Source organism: Girardinichthys multiradiatus, chromosome 6 (genome assembly GCF_021462225.1).
Source record: "Girardinichthys multiradiatus isolate DD_20200921_A chromosome 6, DD_fGirMul_XY1, whole genome shotgun sequence".
Lineage (NCBI taxonomy): Eukaryota > Metazoa > Chordata > Actinopteri > Cyprinodontiformes > Goodeidae > Girardinichthys > Girardinichthys multiradiatus.
In genome coordinates, this window is record NC_061799.1 from 27007126 (window position 1) to 27026724 (window position 19599).

General features: G+C 40.5%; 1 protein-coding gene across 8 annotated transcripts in view; it reads right to left on the reverse strand.

The window, feature by feature from the left end:
- The window catches only part of LOC124869796 (voltage-dependent R-type calcium channel subunit alpha-1E-like), a 101854-nt gene extending 82539 nt beyond the window's left edge, over positions 1 to 19315 (reverse strand). For 6 of the 8 annotated variants that reach the window (XM_047367927.1, XM_047367929.1, XM_047367932.1 and 3 more), the window contains exons 1-3: positions 18875 to 19315; positions 15645 to 16087; positions 2109 to 2372 (exon numbers count right to left, since the gene is read on the reverse strand). In XM_047367927.1, the coding sequence (XP_047223883.1) occupies positions 2109 to 2372; positions 15645 to 16087; positions 18875 to 18898 (731 nt within the window). In that variant the 5' untranslated portion in view covers positions 18899 to 19315. Of the gene's footprint in view, positions 1 to 2108; positions 2373 to 2469; positions 2994 to 15644; positions 16088 to 18113; positions 18334 to 18874 lie in introns of those variants that run through there. The other 2 variants (XM_047367930.1, XM_047367933.1) reach the window with 2 other exon arrangements.
- Between the last annotated feature and the right edge of the window lie 284 nt (positions 19316 to 19599).

A 19599-nucleotide genomic window follows, 5' to 3' on the forward strand; every position in this document is an offset into this window, starting at 1 on the left:
TACAAGAATCCAAACACGTTCAGCTGACCAGAAAATTAGCTTTGTCTTCTACAATTAATTACATATTATAGTTTATTATAATCAATGAAAGTAAATGTCCTTAGTCTTTCATCAAAGATTTATTATGCTTCATCCATTATGCTTGACAGGAATTAATTGACTTTGATGGACCACAAATTCTGCTTTAAATGAGAGTTTTTATGTTGTGGTGCAAAAAAAAAATACGCAAACAAGACTTCTGTATGAGAAAAATGACATTAATAACGATAAATAACATACATAACAAATTAATCCAACTTATTGCTGCCGAATATAATTTGTTGAATTTATTTAGTTATTTTTCTCTTTTTTCTTTTTTACAAAGAAATTATACATTGAATTTAGAGGGGGTTTTTGAACTTGTAATGTTACAAGTCAATATGCATTCAGTCCCCTTTACTCTATAAACTGTTAGAAGTCACCTAATGAGTAAATAGTCCATAAATATGTATCCAAATCTCAGTAAGAAATCCAGCTGTTAAGTGAATGCCTCAGTTGTCTGCTAGAGAACGGTAGTTAAAGAACGGCAACATGAATGCCAAGCAACTCAACAGAAATGTAAGAGATGAAGTTCTGGAGATGTTTAAAGCAGGATTAGGTTTTTCCACCATTGCGGAAAGAAAGCCTCCTAAAATTTGCCGCAAGCCATGCAAGGGACATACCAACATGTAAGAGAGGATGCTCCAGTTAGTTCTGACCAAAACTAAACTTTTTAGCCTACACGTACTTTGTAATGTGAATCACAGTAGTAGCAACATTATAATGTGGGCATTATTTTCTTCAGCAAGGTCAAGAAAGCTGGTAAGAAAGGAAAAAGCTATTAGACACATATCCCAAAAGACGAGCAGCTACAATTATATGCAAAAGTGCTTTTATGATGTACTGAATTAGAGGGCTAAAGACAAACTCACGCTACACTTTTTTATTTAGGAAAATACATTTTCTTCCACTTCACAATTATCTGGTACCATGTGATGGTCTCCCATATAAAACGCCAATAAATACATCGGGGTTTTAAGTTTCCAAGGTGTCTGGATACTTTTCGAGTGCTATATTTCACATGTGATTGTGGCCTTCCTTGGCCAATAAATTTGCAATCAGCGAGCAAATTTGAATGAATTCTCTTGAAGCTCTGGTAGAAGTGTGCAATAACCCGTGTTACTTGACTTGTAAATATTCACAGGGATTTGTTTTGCACCCACACTCTCAGATTTTTGGACGTTTCAGGTCTCACCCAGTCAACACTCTGACACGTGCTGTTTTCACAGCCACAAAATTACTACACTGGCCATTTTCTCTCCCACACATGCAGTGTACTTCTGCCTCCGCTGAAACACACATCAGTGGCCAGCTAGTGTTGACCACTCGCCTGACTCCCACACGCCCACAGTCAGCATGTGGTTAGGTAACTGTAGGAGACTGGCACGCTGTACTGGAGGGGGTGTGAGGCAGGAGGAGAGGTGGGTAGATATGGCAGCGAGCGGTGCTGCTGAGCTGATGAGGCGAGGAACTGAGCTTTAAGAGTTGCATGACAATAAAAAAAACAAAGTAAGCAAGCTTCTTTTATCTTGTTTCACAATTGTGCACATGATGTGCAATGAAAAAACTAATTCCTGTTAAAGCTTCTCAAAGAAAGAGAAATATTTTGCCAGCACTACAGTAGGGAACCAGAGAAGTGCAGCCTGCTGAATTTGAACTGACTCCTACTCATGGTCAGGTTCATATTCCAATGAACACTAAGGCAGAGATGTGCCTACATGCCACCCCCACAGTGGGGCTGGCATGATCTAATGATCATCACATGCTTACTTTTTGTTTCCTGCCAGAACCAGCGATGAATAAGTTGCACAGCAACATATGAGAAGGGGAAGTACGTGAAACGTAAAATTGTCACTAAATCTGAGTCATTCTCACGGAGAAGAGGAGCCAGAAACTCACCAAACAGGACTGGGAGACTTTGAGAAAAAAAGAAAAGTTCGCTGTCCTGGGTGCTGAACTAACAACCCGCAGTAACAGCTTCAACAAAAAAACATTTTAAAACGTACATCATGCTTTTAATATAAGGATATGGCCACTCTATTATCCTCCTTGCATACTTCCTAATGATGTTGTCCTCTGCAAATATAAAGAGCGACCTGTTGACAGTGAGGCAGTTCTGCCGGTGAGGGACAGGGTTGTACAGAGCCATGGTTCGGGCTCGCTGCGCCTTGGCTTGCTTCATGGAAGCCGTCAGCCCGCCGGACGCCGCGTCCTGCCCGTCGCCACCGCGCTCCAAGTCCCCATCCCCGGAGTCTACCGTGGCGGGAGCGGACTCGTCTCCGAAACGAGCCATTCTACAAAAAATAAAAAAAATAAATAAAACATATGGAGTCAACCAACTTAGATAGTTTTACTTACAAAGAGGAGTGCAAAAATGCAAAAATCATCCACCTTAAGTCCGCTCTTAGGTTTTCGAGCTGTAAGATTCCTTTACAAGTTGCAGAGTCCTTTCACTCCATCTCCACAAGAAAAAACAAAACTATTATATCATTCAGTTGCTTGAAATTTCTTAAAAATCTTCCATGAATCAAACCAAGCGCGCAGGTTGCAAATAATGAACTGTCAGAGAGCACGCAACAATCAGCTCTGAGCAACTTTTAATGTGCGCGCTTCTCTAAACTGGGTCAATTTACAGGACAAAAAAAATCCCCCGAAGTTGTAATTTTCTACCAACATCCAAGACGGTAGTGAATTGGAAAACCGCGGGAATTAAAAACTACAATGCGCGCATCAGAAAGAGAGATCCGAGACTCGCTTTTCAAAACTTCACGCATCTTCCCCCTGTGGTCAACTTATGGCTTGTCGGTTTGTCTCATCTCATGAAACGTCTTTCGCGCCTGGACTGATCACCTACAGGAAAGGGGAAACAAATCATCAACCAGGAGCGCGCAAAGCACCGGCTGTCCCCTCCCACAGCGCTATACTTCGTGGACATTTCAAAATTCATCTGAATGGAAGCTGCTGGAGAGGAGGGACGTGCATTTTGTTACCATAGCAATTAGAGTTTGTAGAGGATGAACAAAAACACATTATCCAAAACAACAAAAAAAGTGACTATATACAGCAGGATGTGTGGGTTCAAAACACAATTATGTAAAGATGGTGGTGGGTGCTGTGGGAGAAGAAAATATGTGAGAAATCAAAATTAAACTAAATACAACATGAGGCATAAAACGATATGAGGCATCTGGAAAGAAGGTTTATTTTACCCCATAGGAATATTTTTGGCCACCTGACAGACATACATTGTTATCATCTTCTCATTAACAGTGGCAGACTGTTGCAACATATAAAAACTGGGCCATTGTGCTAATATTGGATTAAAAGTCAGGGGTAAAAATAGAACATGAAATAGATCTTAGGGCTGCTCCCTTTTTTGAGGGAAATCAGTAGAAAGCAGGGTCTTTTTCACACTTCCTGCCACAAGTGAGACCTCATTAGGCGACTGGGCGCTCTCAATCCATCTGCTGCTCTCCTCCCACCCTCCCCAACATTTTCCCGAGATGACCACTTCAGCCCCCACAGACAGATTATTCAACTGATGCTGCCATTTTTCTCTTTTGATGATTAAAATCAATGACAGCATTAGTCACCTTGATGTCCCAGCTCAGTGTTTCAGGTTAATAGCTGACTGATGGATCGATCCTAGTGTGCAGACAGGCAGCGAGGGATTGTGAAAACAAGAGGAAAGGGAAGGTGACAAAATCTTGCTTGGCAAACAAGTTGAGATCTGGAAGAAAAAAGGAGAAAGACTGAACGGGATCTATGAATGCATATCTGAAAAGATTCATGTTTGCCTGCTCTACATCGCGCAGGAACCAGGCGTGTACATCACTTCATGCAAAGAGGCAAAGCAAGACCTGAATACTCAAGCAGCTCATCATGTAATATGCTGATTGACATCCATTTCTACTTTACAGTAGACTTTACAGTGCCTTGCAAAGGTATCTACACTCCTCAGCATCCTTTAAATTTTGTCTCATTAAAACCACAAACTTTAATGGACTTTATGAGAATTTATCTGACAGACCAGCACAAAGTAATGTATTGTGAAGTAGAAGGAAATTATATTGTCACGATAGCCTGGCCAAAGTAGCTGAAGAAGGGCAGTAGGCAGATGTGGTCCAGTGTACCAATCAATTTATTTACAAAACATTGTGACCGGAAAATGACATTTACAAAAATCCCAAACATTATTGACTCAAAATTAACATTGCACAAGTGAACTGAACTGAACTTAAGTCAACCAAAATTAATGTCAAATGCACTTAGCTAAATTCTTCTGCTTAAATAGTCTCAGGCAAGTAAAAAAAAAAAAAGGTTTAATGGAAAATTCCAAATACCAGCTTTGACTACACATCACAATTATTTACTTGTTGATGCTACTTCATGCTAGTGACAAACAAACACATTTTAGTGTAACCATTAAACCATACAACAAGAATATATACAAAGCTAAGGCAAACAAAACTCAAAAGTAACTTTAGCAAAATTCCACAACTTCTTAACCCCCTCTTCACTTGGTTCCTTCCTGTGAAATCAGCTTTCTACAGGAAGCTATAAATACAGGAAGTGGGGCAGCATTTTCTCCATTTGCTCCAGGAACTCAGGTAAGTCAGGTAAGTTCATTACCCAAAAGAAAATCCACAAATTAACTTTCCTAAATAAATAAAAGGTAGACTTAACAAAACCTGTTAGAATTAATTTAAACCACGATGTTATAGTAAATCTGTAAAGATGCAAAACGAACAAACCCTGGATAGTAAATGTTTGCAGGACTACAGAATGAGATATGGCTAAATCAAAACAAACAAGAATGTTAATTAAAAATAATAAACTACACTCTCTGGGCAAACAGTGTTCTCACCCATTTTTTCACATTTATATAATTATAAATGTATTTAGAAATAAAAATGTGAAAACTGTGACATGCATTTGTATTCAGCTCACTTTACTCCGATACCCCTAAATAAATTTCCACTGCAACCAAATGCATACAAGAATCGACTATAAGTAATAAGAGTCCACTTGGTATAATTTAATCCACTAGTTTAAAATACAGTTGTTCTGTGAAAACCTCTGAGGTGTATGACAGAACATTAGTGAACAAACAATATGAAGATAACAGAAAGGTGTTGTGGAGAAGCAGGTATCAGGTTGTAAGACATTATCTTCCAGTCTTATGAAGCACAGCAAACCAACTAAGATATCACCAAATATCTAATCTGACAGACAGATCAGGAACTGCATTGAACAGAGAAGAAACTAAAAGGATCATGGTAACTCTGGCTGAGCTGCAGAGATCCACAGCTCAAGTAGAATAATCTGTTGACAGAATAACTGTTAGTCACGCACTCCACAAATCTGGCCATAATGGAAGAGCAGCAGGAAAAAAGTCACTGTTAAAAGCCACACACAATCTTGTTTAAGGTTTAAAGAAGGTTCTATGTTCAGATGAGATCAAAGTTGAAGTTCACCTTTTGAGGAGGACAATAAGATTAAACATACAGCTAGAACCCAATCAACATGTTGTCTAATCTGACTGTACCTAATCTGTGTTTTTAAAGAAAGTTGACTGTACCTAATAAGTGTTTTTAAAGAAAGTTGTCAAAACATTTGATCTTTTTCTTTCCACTTGAGAATTATGCCCTAATAAAAATCCCAATAAAACCTGTGAAGGTTGTGGTTGTAACATGACAAAATGTGGAAAGGTTTAGGGTGTGAATACTTCTTGTATGCTCACATTACAAGAAAAAAACATCTCATGTGTTGCCTTACAAAAATATTTGTCCATCTTTGCCAACAGCACATAAATCTCCCTGCGCTCATGTCTCCAGCTCGCTCTTTTGCTGTTGTTTCCATAGCTACATAGCTCTCTTGAATTCCTGCTTCTTTCTTTTCATTTCAGCCAACAAAAGCCATGTTGCACAATAGAGCAACCTCATCCTACAGAAATCTGTTTCTCCCAACACACAAACATGAGTACACCTCCCAATCAGGGTCACTGGACATCTTGCAGGGAGGAAGCTGACAGACTTGTGCACAGCACCGTCATCACAGTGATGCTCCAAACAACAGTATGCAGATGACCAGGTGCAGCCTGCTTTAAGACTGTTTGGCTTTTGTTTGCAGCCTACTCACAGAAGTACAAAAATAGCACCATTACCAGAGCAAAAAGCTTTAATACATTTGCCTGGGCCTTACCAGACTTTGAGAAAGATTAAGCCAGCTGCTATAGCTGAATTAGATTTACAGTCTTATATTTTGATCAAACAAGCAGTAAGGAGTCACATCTTAAACATCATGCATGCAGAGAGGAAGACAGAGGAAGTCTGGCTACAGGTGACATGCATGGAGAGCTGAAACGTTAATGGCACTTGGTGCCAGAGCTCTGAAGGGCATTTATATAATTGCAGACAGGCTTTCACCCAACATTGACTGGAGTGGTTTTAGTATTTTATTTTTCTCTCTGTTCCCTAGCAACAGACACTCTCTCTTCTGAGTTATGTCAGTTTGATTCCTCTAATAATGGCTCCGTATATTCCGCAGATTGGCGCAACGCCTTGTCGGTTTATGAGGCATATTTATATAAGCAGAACCAGAGTCCAAATTTGTTTAGTAACACCCAAATTTGGGTCAGAATGTTGGATAAATGTGCAGAAATCTCAATTAAAAGGCCTGTGAGAGGAAACAGAATTCTCACACGTTCAAACGTCGGTTCTACAAACATGTCATATTACTCATTAATGAGTGTTAATAGCCTTTTAACATTCTGAGAAAAAGTTCAGCAGCATTCAAAAACTCTACTGCTTGCTTCATCACACATCAGCTCTACTTTGATTCCCTAGCATCCCCTAATGGACAAATAACCACAATACATTTATGGACCATCACAAAAAATATTCATTAATCATGTATTTAGGTGTCTTTTTGGATTTATTTTTATTTTTCTACGTGTTGTAGCTGTTCTTGTGGAGGACACAGACTTAAAATGAGCGTACAGCAATAAAGTGGAAATGGAGAGGAGGTGCAGTAGAGTAAATAGAAATCTGAAGAGGAGAAGAAGGAGGTAGGGTGTTGTTATGTTGTGTGACTAGAGGTTACACTGATACAGTGCCTCTTCACATTCAAGTGGTGAGAGGTAGATAATCAAACCGATTCCAGTCCGGAGTTCAGAGGTTCACAGGTAAGCATCAAGAGCTCCACCATTAATTACACACAGAAATCTGTTTAGAGAAAGTACAGAAACAAAATCTGCTGAAGAAAGTGAAGAGAACTGATTAAAAAATACATATAAATAATTGGAGCAAATACATTTGCAAACACATTCCATTCCCAAAATATGATGTGGAGAATATTTTAAATCCTGCTGGGGCTTGCATGTTAATGAAAAAATGTAAAATATATTTTTAAAAAACCTGTTAAACTAGTAAGGAAAAATTGCTTTTCTTTTTTTAATTACTGTCTTTTTATTGAAATTTTTCCTTTTATACATACAATTTGTAAATACAAGGTAATATTCATTTAACAAACACAAAATTATAGAATAAGATACAATACAGAAAAGTAATTCCTACAAAGTAATCCCATTCATTCCCTCATGTCACTGCCCGGTGGTTCCACGTTCTGCATCTGTACCCCTGACAGGGGCTAAGCACATTTTAGTAAAAGTTTATTAGCCTGAAACATTATTATACATTTTGGAATGTGTCAAGAAAGGGGCCCCATGTTTTTTCAAATTTCCCAATTGAATGCTGAAGGGAGCATCTGATTTTCTCCAGTCTCAAGCAGGACATAAGGTCATTTAGCTACTGCTCATGAGTTGGAGGAGCAGCACCCCCCCATCTGGTCAAAACTGTGCGCCTTGCCAGCAAAAAACAAAATGCCAGCTCCTGTCTTTTAGGAGCTGGTACAGGCAACTCTTCACTACTGAAACCAAAGAGAGTCAAGAGAGGACGAGGTGTTATTGGTGATCTGAGGAACTTGGACATGGTGTAAAAAACATCCAGAACCGGCCGAGTCTGGGGCAGAACCAATACTTGTGAATCAGTGTGGCTTCGGCAGTTTTACATTTGTCACAGTATGGGGAGATCTCTGGGTAGATACGAGATAGTTTACATTTGGTAGAAGTGGGCTCTGTGTACCACTTTGAATTGAATGAGACAATGGCGCGCACATAGAGATGATGTGTTCACAAGTTTGAGTATAGAGGCCCATGTCTCATCTAGTGTAGCCAGATCCAAGTCCTCTTCCCATGAAGCTTTAAGTCTGAGTGAGGAGGTCTCTGTCATGTTTAGCATTTTATTATAAAGCCAGCCCTTTACGTGTCGGGTTCAGTAAAAGGATGGTTTCCAACAGCGTGCCATCTGGCAATGAAATTGAGCCTGGGAGATGCGATTGAATAAAGTTTCTGGTTTGCAAATATCTAAAAAAATGAGACTGAGGCAACTCATATTTACTGCTAAGTTGTTCAAATAACGCCAGTTTCTTCTCTCTGTAAAGGTCCTTAAAATGGGTAAGCCCTTTCTTGTGCCACTCCAAGAACACTCCGTCCTGGACAGATGGTTTAAAAAAATGATTAAATGCGATTGGACTCAAGAGGTAAAAATTGTGGAGTTTAAAGTATTTCCTAAACTGGCCCCATATTTTCAGTGAGTGTTTCACTACTGGATTTAGAATAGAGTTAGATGAAGAGAGTGGAAGTGGGGAACAAAATATGGCTGGGATGGATATGATGTTGTCACTGCATAATTCCATAGTCACCCAATCAGGACGGTCACTTGAGTTATGGTAAAAATACCAGAATACTAGGCATTTAAGGTTGGCAGCCCAGTAATAGAATTGACAGTTAGGAAGGGCAAACCCCCCCATCCTCTTTAGATTTTTGAAGTTGCAACTTGTTGAGCCTTGGACGTTTACACTGCCATATATAAGATGTAAAAATTGAGTCCAACTCATTGAAAAACACATTGGGGATAAAAATAGGTAGTGCCTGAAAGAGATATAAAAATGTGGGTAGTATAGTCATTTTAATTGAGGTGATACGTCCCACAAGGGAGATGGAGAGTGGCGTCCACTTTGTGAGGGATCTCTTCACTTGGTTCAGCAAGGGAATCAGATTCTCTTTAAATAAGTTTTTTTGTCACTGTGACACCAAAATATGTAAATTTTTGTCTTTCAATTCAGAATGGCAAGTTGGCAAAGTCTGATATAGTTGCATTATCGCCCAGAGGGAAAAGCTCACTCTTGGTAAGGTTCAGCTTATACCCGGAGAGCCAACCGAATTGGCTCAGCAGATCGAGAGCGAAAGGTAATGAGGTTGATGGTTTGGAAATAAAAAGTAGAAGATCATCTGCATAAAGCGACACCTTATGCTCCATGTTATTTCTCCAAATACTAGATATCTCCCTACTGGCATTCAATGCAATGGCAAGGGACTCTATGGCCAGATCAAAAAGCAGGGGGTGTAGAGGACAGCCCTGACGGGTGCCCCTTTGTAACTTAAATGAGGTCTGAGAGTTGGTACGGACTGTAGCAGATGGCTGCTGGTACAACAGTTTAATCCATGAGATGAATTTTCCCCCAAAGCCAAATCTATTGAGGACTGCAAAAAGATAATCAAACTCAACTCTATCGAATGCTTTTTTGGCATCTAGAGAGACAACACACTCAGCCGAGTCTGTGGCGCTGGAATAAACAATGTTAAGCAGCCTTCTAACATTAAAATATGAGTGCCTACCTTTAATGAAACTTGTTTGATCTTTTGAAATAACTGTTGGTAAAACGGTTTCAAGCCTACAGGCAAGAATTTTGGCCAAGATTTTGACATCTGTATTCAGGAGAGAAATAGGTCTGTATGAGGTGCATTCCAATGGGTCCTTCCCCTTTTTTGCAATAAGTGTGATACAGGCTTCGTGGAATGACTTAGGGAGAGATCCTTGCTTAGAACAATGGGTAAGGGTGGAACTAAGATGAACCGAAAGTAGATTTGAGAACTGTTTGAAAAATTCTGAGAGGAAACCATCCGGGCCTGGACATTTGCCAGATTGCATTGAGGCTATTGCTAGGGAGACTTCTGACTGAGAGATGGGTTCGTCTAGCCTATTTTTGAGTTCTGGTGAGATTACAGGAATGTAAAGTTTCGCTAGGAAATTATCAATCATGCTAGAATCAGTCTGTGATTCTGAGCAGTAGAGCTGCTTATAGAAGTCCCTGAATGCATCATTAATCTGTCCTTGATCAGTGACTGTACTGCCATCTTGTTTTCGAATCTTAGAAATGGTCTGCCTTGCCCTCGAGCCCCTGGGCAGAATTGCCAATAGTTTGTCAGGCTTGTCACTGTGCACATAAAATTTGGATTTGTCATGTGAGAGCAAACGTTCAGCTGAGTGTGTTGTCAGCAGGTCAAGACTTGCTTTAAGTTTGACACGTTTTCTGGAAAGTTCTGGACATTGATTGTGAGAGTATTTTACATCAATCTCTTTGATTTGTTGCTATAGGTTATTCTGTTCATGGGTGGACTGCTTCTTAATCTTTGTTGAGTAGGCTATAATCTGGCCCCTGATATAGGCCTTAAAGGCATCCCATACTACAAGGCTGGACATCTCTTGGGAGGAGTTGGTAGCAAAAAAGAAACTTTTCTCATCTTGAATGAATTTCTGGACGTTTTTGTCTGACAGCAAGGTTGAGTTAAAACGCCACGGTCCAGCTCTTAGGGGAAGGTGAGGAAGAGACAGGGACATAGTGATTGGAGCATGGTCTGAAATGGCTATGCTTTGATAGTCAGAAGTACTGACCTATGGCAGACATTTAGTATCAATGATAAAATAATCAATTCTTGAATAAGTTTTGTGTACATTTGAGAAATATGAGTAGTCCCTCTTGTCGGGATTTAAAGCGTGCCACACATCACACAGTCCGAATTCAGATAGAAAGTTTAGGATAACTGATGCTGACTTGCTTATGATACTGCTTTTAATGGATGAGCGGTCCAAATCTGGGTCCAGCCAGCAGTCGAAATCTCCCCCCATGACCAGTGAGTATTTATTAAGATCTGGTAGGGAAGAGAATAGATGTTTAAAAAAGTTCTTATCATCTGTATTAGGGGCGTAGACATTCACCAAAGCAACCTGAGTACCGTACAATTTCCCACTCACTATAACAAATCTGCCATGTTTATCAGCCACCACCTCATCAGCCTCAAATGGGACATTCTGGCTGCCTGTGGAGGCCCCTCGTGCCTTAACCTGAAAATGGGAATGGAAACGTCCCCTCCAGCATGACAGGAGGCGCCCGCCATCAGAACTCCTGATGTGAGTCTCCTGCATAAACACCACATCTGCATTGAATCGTTTAATATGTGAGAAGACCTTCCTTCTCTTCACTGGGTGATTTAAACCTTTAACATTTCAACTCAAAAAATTTAAAGACTGAATCATATACTGTACTTTCAAAAGTAAAGTCTGTGTGCTACCCTACTGTAATAGGTATGACATGGAAATACGGAAGGCAGAGATTGAAGCAAAAAAGGTGAAGAAAAAGTTATGGTACAGTGTGAGACCCCTGGCAGCGACCTTAACCCAACCCAAAACATCCCTCCAAACAGAAATGGCTGCCAAGCAAAATAAACAAAACAAAATGGCAGCAAGCTTTCCAAACTTAGCATTCTATGTTTTAATCTTCCGAAGACTAATAACCTTGGCTTCAGAAAAACCGAACTACCTATCGCAAACTTACCACTGCTCCTAGTGGGTACAACATAGGTGTAGACCCCCCACAGTAATATTCATTCTGAGGTACCCTTTAATGGTCACCATGATCACCCTAGAAGAGTAGTACTGTTGGAAAATAACTCAGAATAACAATAAGGCATAAGATGAAAAGAGGCTTCAGTCCTTATTTAGCTGTTGCTGGGACACAAACAGGTATTTATTAAGGTAGCCTCCCATAAATAAAGATCAATACGAACCAAAAGAACGGGCAAGGTACTTCCTCCGGTGATAAGATAGCATGGTACATTAACAGAATCAGCTATACACTGAGGAGAAAAAAAAAAAACCAGCCACCCGCATGCCTTTGGAGCAGACCCTCAATACACGCGTGGTTTGTTATCTCACATACAGCATCACTATTTAAGTAGCAACGCTGTTCATTGATGGGTCCTCCGATGGTTTTGGGAGTTTTTTGATGAACTTTTGAGCCTCCTCCACCGAGCCAAGAAACTTTTTGGCACTGCTCGGTGGCATTATGCGAAGCCGGGCCAGGAAGAGAGGAGCTGGCTTTAAGCCCCGCTTGTAGAGCTCCGCCATGGTGGCCTTTTACTCCGCATGTCGGGCAAGGACATCTGGGTTGTAGTCCTCCACTATGCAAAGGGATGCGCCTTGGTAGTCGAGATTCCCCTCCTTCTGGCTTCCCGGATGATGAGGTCTTTGGTCAGATATCAATGTAGGCGAAGGATCACCGGACAAGGCGGACGCCCTGCAGGCCGCTTCGCTGCGAGAGAGCGGTGCGCTCTATCCAGCTCTGGTGGGGTTGGGAGGATCTCCTTCCCAAGCAACTCGCAGAGTAGGTTGGAGAAGAAATTAGAGAGGCGCCCGCTTTCGGCGTCTTCGGGCAGGCCGAGGATGCGGATATTTTGCCACCTGCTGCGGCTCTCCAGGTCAGTCACTTTGTCTTTTAGCTTGGCGTTATCTTCACAGAGAGCAGCGCATAAGTCTTCGAGGCTAGCTACTTGTTGGCTCAGATCCTCTGTTGCAAGCTCCAAGGAGGAGACCCGCTCTGCCTTCTCCTCCAGCAGCTCTAGCTTGGAGCTAAGCATGTTGGCTGAGGATTTAAACTCAGACGTCAGAGCCTCCCGGTGTTGCTGAAGCAGTACGGTGATAGCCTCTAGCGTTAAGCTAGCGTCCTCCTTCTTACTTCCTCTCGGGTTCTTACAAGCCATCACTGGTGGATAATTAATGTTCAAAACACTAACCAAGATATTATTGTAAAGACGGGTGGTGAAAAAGTAGCAGTCTGTGGGGTGAATTTAATTAAAAGATTGATTTGTTCAGAGCCCCCCGTCGCGACGTCTACCCTGTCCTCATGGCAAACCAGAAGTGAAAAAAAAAATGTTGCTTTTCTGATCATTTATTTTCCAAGGTAATGAGATCCAACATTAACAATCTGGATGTTACTGTCATGTTTCACTGGTTATTTTTCAGATGAAATCAGAGTCAGTTCCCTGTGATATGCCAATTGGGTGAGTGGGTGTCCTGTTTTATTTAAAGAACGAGAGACAAAGTCTCTTGAATTTTATTATGGTGCCAGCAAAGGCGACTTATACAAAATTGAGAAAACCAATGGCTGAGGCACATCAGACTTAAAAATATTCCTGAGTCAACTCTAAAAAATAGGATGGATTGTGATTAAAAGGAGGAAACTCAGACAATTGGTAGGTTTATTGCAAAGTCACAAAGTTGCAGATGATCGAATCTAATCAATTCATTTCACACATTTGTGGATGTACATTGCCTTGCAAAGGTATTCACTCCCCTTGAACTCTTTTAGTTAGATTTTATGTGATAAACCAACAAATAGTTGCACAACATATTATAAATAATACATAAAATGAAAAAGGATACATGGTTCTTCCTTTTCTTTACAAAAAGCAAGCTAAAATAAGTCCCATTTGCAGATTTAAAATAATGTTAAGGGAAACAGACAACATGAGGAAGACGGTGCTTTGGTCAAAAGAGACCAAAATGTAAGGATCAGCTTCCAGCAGGACAATGACACATAGAATCAGTAAATTTATGTGTTAAAATGGCCCAGTCAAAGTACTGACCTAAATCCAATTGAAGTCTGTGGCAAGATTCAAAAAAGGTGTACACAGACACTTTCCATTCAGTATGACTGGGCTTGAGCTAATTTGCAAAGAAGAATGACCAGAAATGTCAGTTTATAGATGCGTTGGTAGAGACATACCCCAAAAGACTTGCAGTTTTAAAAAGTTCTTCAAAGTACTGGCTCAGGAAGCTGAATACCAATGCACACCACACTTTTCAGAACTGTATTTGCAATACTGCTTGAGAGCAAAGCATTATTTTCTACCATTTCACAAGTATGCACTACATTGTGTTGGTCTATCACATAAAATCCCAATAAAATATGTTGAAGTTAGTGGATGCAATATGAGAAAAAGTAGAAAGAAATGAAGGGTTAAGAATATTTTTGCAATTCCGCATAAATATTTACCACTCCAATATTAGGAGAGCACTTACACAGGTGTAAACTGAAAAGGTGCAACAAAATAAATATTAGCTGATTAAAATAAAATGGTTGACTATTTGCAGGAGAAATATTGTATGGGTGTTTATGAACAAAAATAAACTTTGTGTTCTACATATAATGTGTTATGGTTTGTGACAATGCATCACTTAATTTGAGCATATCTGTAAAAGACAGTAGAAATGTGGTGTGAGTGGTGAGATCATTTATGGAGAAAGATCTTAGCTGTACTAGTGAAATCTTAATGAAAATGCCCAGACATTAGCCCATGAATGTACACTTAAAGTTTAAGATAAAGAAATGCAAATCCACTCAAAAAGCCCACTGGACCTAACACAAAAACCAAAAAACATTTAAACCTTTTACCCACATACTTTTTGAGGTATTACTAATGTTTAGTTTTAAGTTAAATCTGAATTTCGCTGTACATAATCCAACACTATTTCACTTTCATTTAATTAAAAACCACTGAAAATATAGTCTGGCTGTGTATATTGTTAGATTTTCAAACTTCTGCAGCAATCACCAGGTCACATCAGGAATATTATAGAAATGTATACCTTTTATGTAACGGTTATGTACATACAGTTTATACGCAGTGCTCCACACCCAGTGAAATCAACAAAACCAATGGACTGAAAGCAGCCTGGTTCTTTAGTTTTTCTAAGGAAAAATAATTTTAATTTAGGTTTCTGTGTACTTGATTGCATCCAGTTTCGATCTCTACCAGCACTAGAAATGCTCCCTTGCCCTCCTACTATTTGGGATTGTAACGGCAAAAAAGATGCTCATAAACCCAAAACACATTTAAAAAGTCCTTAGGAGTGATTTAGCCATAAATTAACCATTTAATTGCCATGGTTTTAGTAAACATGGAAATCTCTTGGTGTATTAAGTATCGGCTGAGGCTGTAGGGTGTCGCATCTAACTATTTTGATGACAGACAGACACGTCGCAGTAGGAGTTGCAGACGTAATTATCACTGTCAGTACTGGCTTACATTGTATTTCCAGCTCAGCAGCCCTGTTATTTTTCACGTCTGCTCATTTTTAGGACTTAATAGAAACATGGAACAAGGCTGTCATGAAGAAACTTGTCTATAATAAGGCTCAGATCATGTTTTTGACCAAATCTGTCTCCTTGTAGGTGTAACTTACAGGTTAATAGGTGAAACTGTGTATTATGATTGTGTGATTTTTTTTACATTGGGGCTTTCATCCTACTCCTTGCAGATTTATCATCTTTGCATTCACAGTTTAAAAAGGAATCCTTTGAATCAGAATCTCTTTTATACTCACTCCCACTCCTTCCTGCGCGCTTGCGGTGTGCTCTGTATTTTATGAGCCTGGTGGGCCATGATGATGTCCTTCTGCTCCACGAGACCCCCACGCCGTCGTAACGCAGCGTGGGGGCTGAGGGATCCCGAGCCCTGATCGGACGAGCCATCCTCCTGACTGTAGGGCACATCGAAACTGGCTGCACGAGGGGGCAGGCCCAGGTTCTCAGGGCCGCCGTGAGGGACCTGCAGGGAGCAGGAGCGCGCTCCTTGAGCCAGGCCAGGGCGGGCAGCCGGGACAGACCTCCTCCAGTCCTCAGGCTCCGGCAGGGACAGAGAAGACTGGAAATGAGTGTGTCCACAACGTGGAGAGTGGAGAGTTGGTGTGAGGGAAAGGGAGAGGGACTGGTCTGAACTGGTGAGCATATTTGCAGCGGTCAGGAATTTGGCAGGTTCACCACACTTCTACAAATGGGGATTAAAGAGAAAAGAAAAGAAGAAGATGATGAGGGAATTATTGCAATACTAATTAGAGAAACACTGACAAGATACAGTGGAAGGACTTTTTCCGTTTTGGTCCTGACTGAAATGCCTCAACAACTTGCAAAGAGATTGAAGTAAAGGTTCAAGTTGTGCTCAGGGTATCACAACTTTTATCTTTTAAACAAGACCACAGGTTAATCTATCTTTTTAAATGAACTTATCAAACAGATTTTAAGAACACTATTTATTAAAAATGTTTCCTTTTCTGTTGGGAGATCCTTACATGTATTTTTTTGTGTGCAAATGTTTAGCATTATTCCCAAATATCAGCTAATGATTGATAAACGAGTAGTTTCCGTTGCACTGTGTGATTAGCTCTAATTACCTTATTTAACTTCAATGTGTTAAACGCTATAACTGTGTACTGTTGTCGTGCACATACCAACTTCCTTTATTTAGCTGAAGAGACTTGTTTTCCTGCTGATGTGTCTGTAGCGTTGATACAGTATTTTTCAGTTTTAAGGAATTTTTACTTGTCTAGCCACTTTAACACATACAGGAGAAATGAACAAGTTATGAATGTTCTTTGATAGAGTTAGTACTTTTAAATCCAAACGCAAATAAAGGAATTACAAGATTATTCCCATTTAGGCATCAATGCAAGGGTTCCTAACCTTTGTCTGATTTTTGTCAAGGTAAAAAAGGTGAGCTTCATTTGGGATCAGCCAGTATTGCAAAGGAAATTGCAATACTATTCGCTCACAGTCCATAAGGTGTTTAAGCCACGGTCATTGCTAGGTAAGCTGCCTTTTCACAGAGGCCTGTAACCAGGCATATTAATGGAAAGTTGTGTGGAAGGAGAAGGTGTGAGAGAAAAGGCTGCAGAAGCAAAAGGGACAAGTGCAAGCTTGAGAGTATTATGAAACAGAACTTATTTAAACATTTCATTAGGTGTACGTGATAATAATCAAAATGAACTAAATAAATGCTTGAAATTCAATACTCTGTATAATTAAAGTAAAGGGAGTGAAATTAATTAACTTTTTTGCAGCACAAGTGGCCTTTCTTTATTTATTTCTGCGGAGGCTGTGTCGAAGACTAAGACCTCTATACATGGGTTGTGCACTCTACCACTACGCCATGCACCACAGTCATAAATTAACTTTTTGATTGTATTCTCGTTAATTAGGGGCACCTGTATTTACTAATATTTGTTTACTAAATAAAGTAAACTAAGGGTCAAGCAAAATACATTAAGTGAAAGAGTCAACTTAATTGCTAGCAAGGTATGAAACTAGGAGTGTTGAATTCACAACATGCAAACAATCTTGCTTGGACAATTTAATTGGTGATCTAACTGTGATGGCAGGAAATGAGGCCCACAAATATCTATTTCTGCTTATGGACCCATACAGTCTTATACAGGCTCTGTGGATTCTGAAATTGGTAATTCTGCTCTTTGCTCAGAGGACCATTGTGTCAGGAGGTGGCACATGTGAACAACCCCAACCCTATGTTGTGCCAGAAAATATGTCTGTACACCACAGCTGGTTAATTATCTTGAAGTCTGTATCTGATTCAGTGCTAAATTAGAGGAGTAACTCAGTGTAATTTGAAATACTCTGGGCTGAAATTAAACAGCAAAAGTTCAAAGTTGTTTTTTTCCAACACAGTCTGAGATTCATGAATCTTCATTGTTTTTGTGATTCTTGGGCACAGAAAAAGGGGCTTGCCCAGGGTAACATTTATGCAAGGACCACCACTGACAGTGAAGACTGTGTTTTGTCTTTTTCAGTTTTAATCTAGCTAAAAATAAACAATTTGAAGCTTTTTTTTCTCTCTTTTTTTGGGTCATATTGAGTGTCAAAAGACTGAAAAACAGCAAGTTTGCATGGAGCCAGTCAGTCAGGAGGCAGACAAAACAAGACCGCTTCCATTGAGCTGGAAGCTGAAAGGAAGATGACTGAGTGTGGAGGAGCTCAAGCAAAAAAAGCGTTCGGTGACTCACTCATCATCAGCAGCAGGGGCTCCTCAGACATGAACTGGACACAACCTGAGCTGAGCTCTGCCCTCCAACACTGGAGCAGCGCCTCTGTGAAAGCTGGCAAGCTGCAAGGTCAGCACACATATGTAGAAGGGCAGTCTGATGGCACCTTTATGCTGTTCAGCAGTGGGCTGGCTCTGACAGTAGCACAAAAGATGGTTCTGTAGGTGGTATTATCAGTCTGCTGTGGAGCCACAGATGAGGGGCAATTAAAGGTCAAGGCTGCTTATATCAACAGGCTACACACTATACAAGAGGGTGGATCCCTCCCATGTGGGACACTTATTCAAACAAGAATAAACCAATAATCTTTTAATGGATATGCAAGCATTATCTGTTAAAGTGAAAACACATGTGTGGAGGAGTTCTTGTTTTTTCATTCAAATTTCAGCTCCCTGGCTGTGATCTCCTTTAATTAGTGCCCACTAAAACAACAGGCGCCCCCCTTCGTCCAATTTGTACACGTCAGCTGCACGTCGACAATCGCCTTGGAAATGCATTAACTAGCCAGTTAACGGGTATTGTTAGTTAGGCTGCCGCTTCTTTGTTCCTGTGGAGTTACGTGTGGAGAGTGGAGGAGGGAGAAACAAAGCAGCACTTAGAAGTATGGAAATACAATGCTAAATTGCACACTGGATGATTGAAGCACCACCCGCCTGACAAGGAGCCCCGCATAAAAAACATCAATGAACCCATGCACTGATCAATGGATCTGATTGACTTACCAGAGGTGCGGTGCGCTCCTTCATCCTAAACTGGATCCTAAATCCATGCCCCTGTCTGTCTGTCTGCCACTCTAACAGTCCAAGTTTGATGCCCCAATGAAGGTGTCTCCTTGAGTGCTGCTGGTCGCCGCTGTAAGGCTATAAATACCGTTGGGTGGCTGGGAGCCAGAGCCGTGCAGCAGACATGAGCGTAAACACGCGTGGAGACGAAATCCGAGGCGAGGAAATAATCCCGACCATCTTCACGCAAACCGGCTGCACGCGATATGAGTCACTTGGTGTGTGGATTACGAAGCGCGGGGCTGTGGCTTCAAAACTTAACCATAGAGTTCAGTGGATGGTCTCCTATCGTCAGGGAAAATAATGTTTTTCATTAAAAAAAAAAAAAAAAAAAAGGTTGATGGAGAAAATGCAACAGGTACTCATGTGGAACATTGATCACTGTGGGTGCAAATACTCAGGTATTTACCACTAGATGGTGGGCTAAAGCCACACATCTGCCACACAGCTGAAAACACCAAGGAAGAGCTGTTTATTTTGCTCTTTATCTCTAACAAACACAGATTGGAGTATTTTCAAGAAATCAAACGATGACGTTTTAGAAGTGACCTTTGATAAGTTTGAAACCTTCCGATGTCCAGATAAAGTTTAGTTGGTTAATAGAGATAATTACATTTTATTCCTTCTTCCCATCCTTTATTGTAGTTTTAGAACGTGTTTACAAG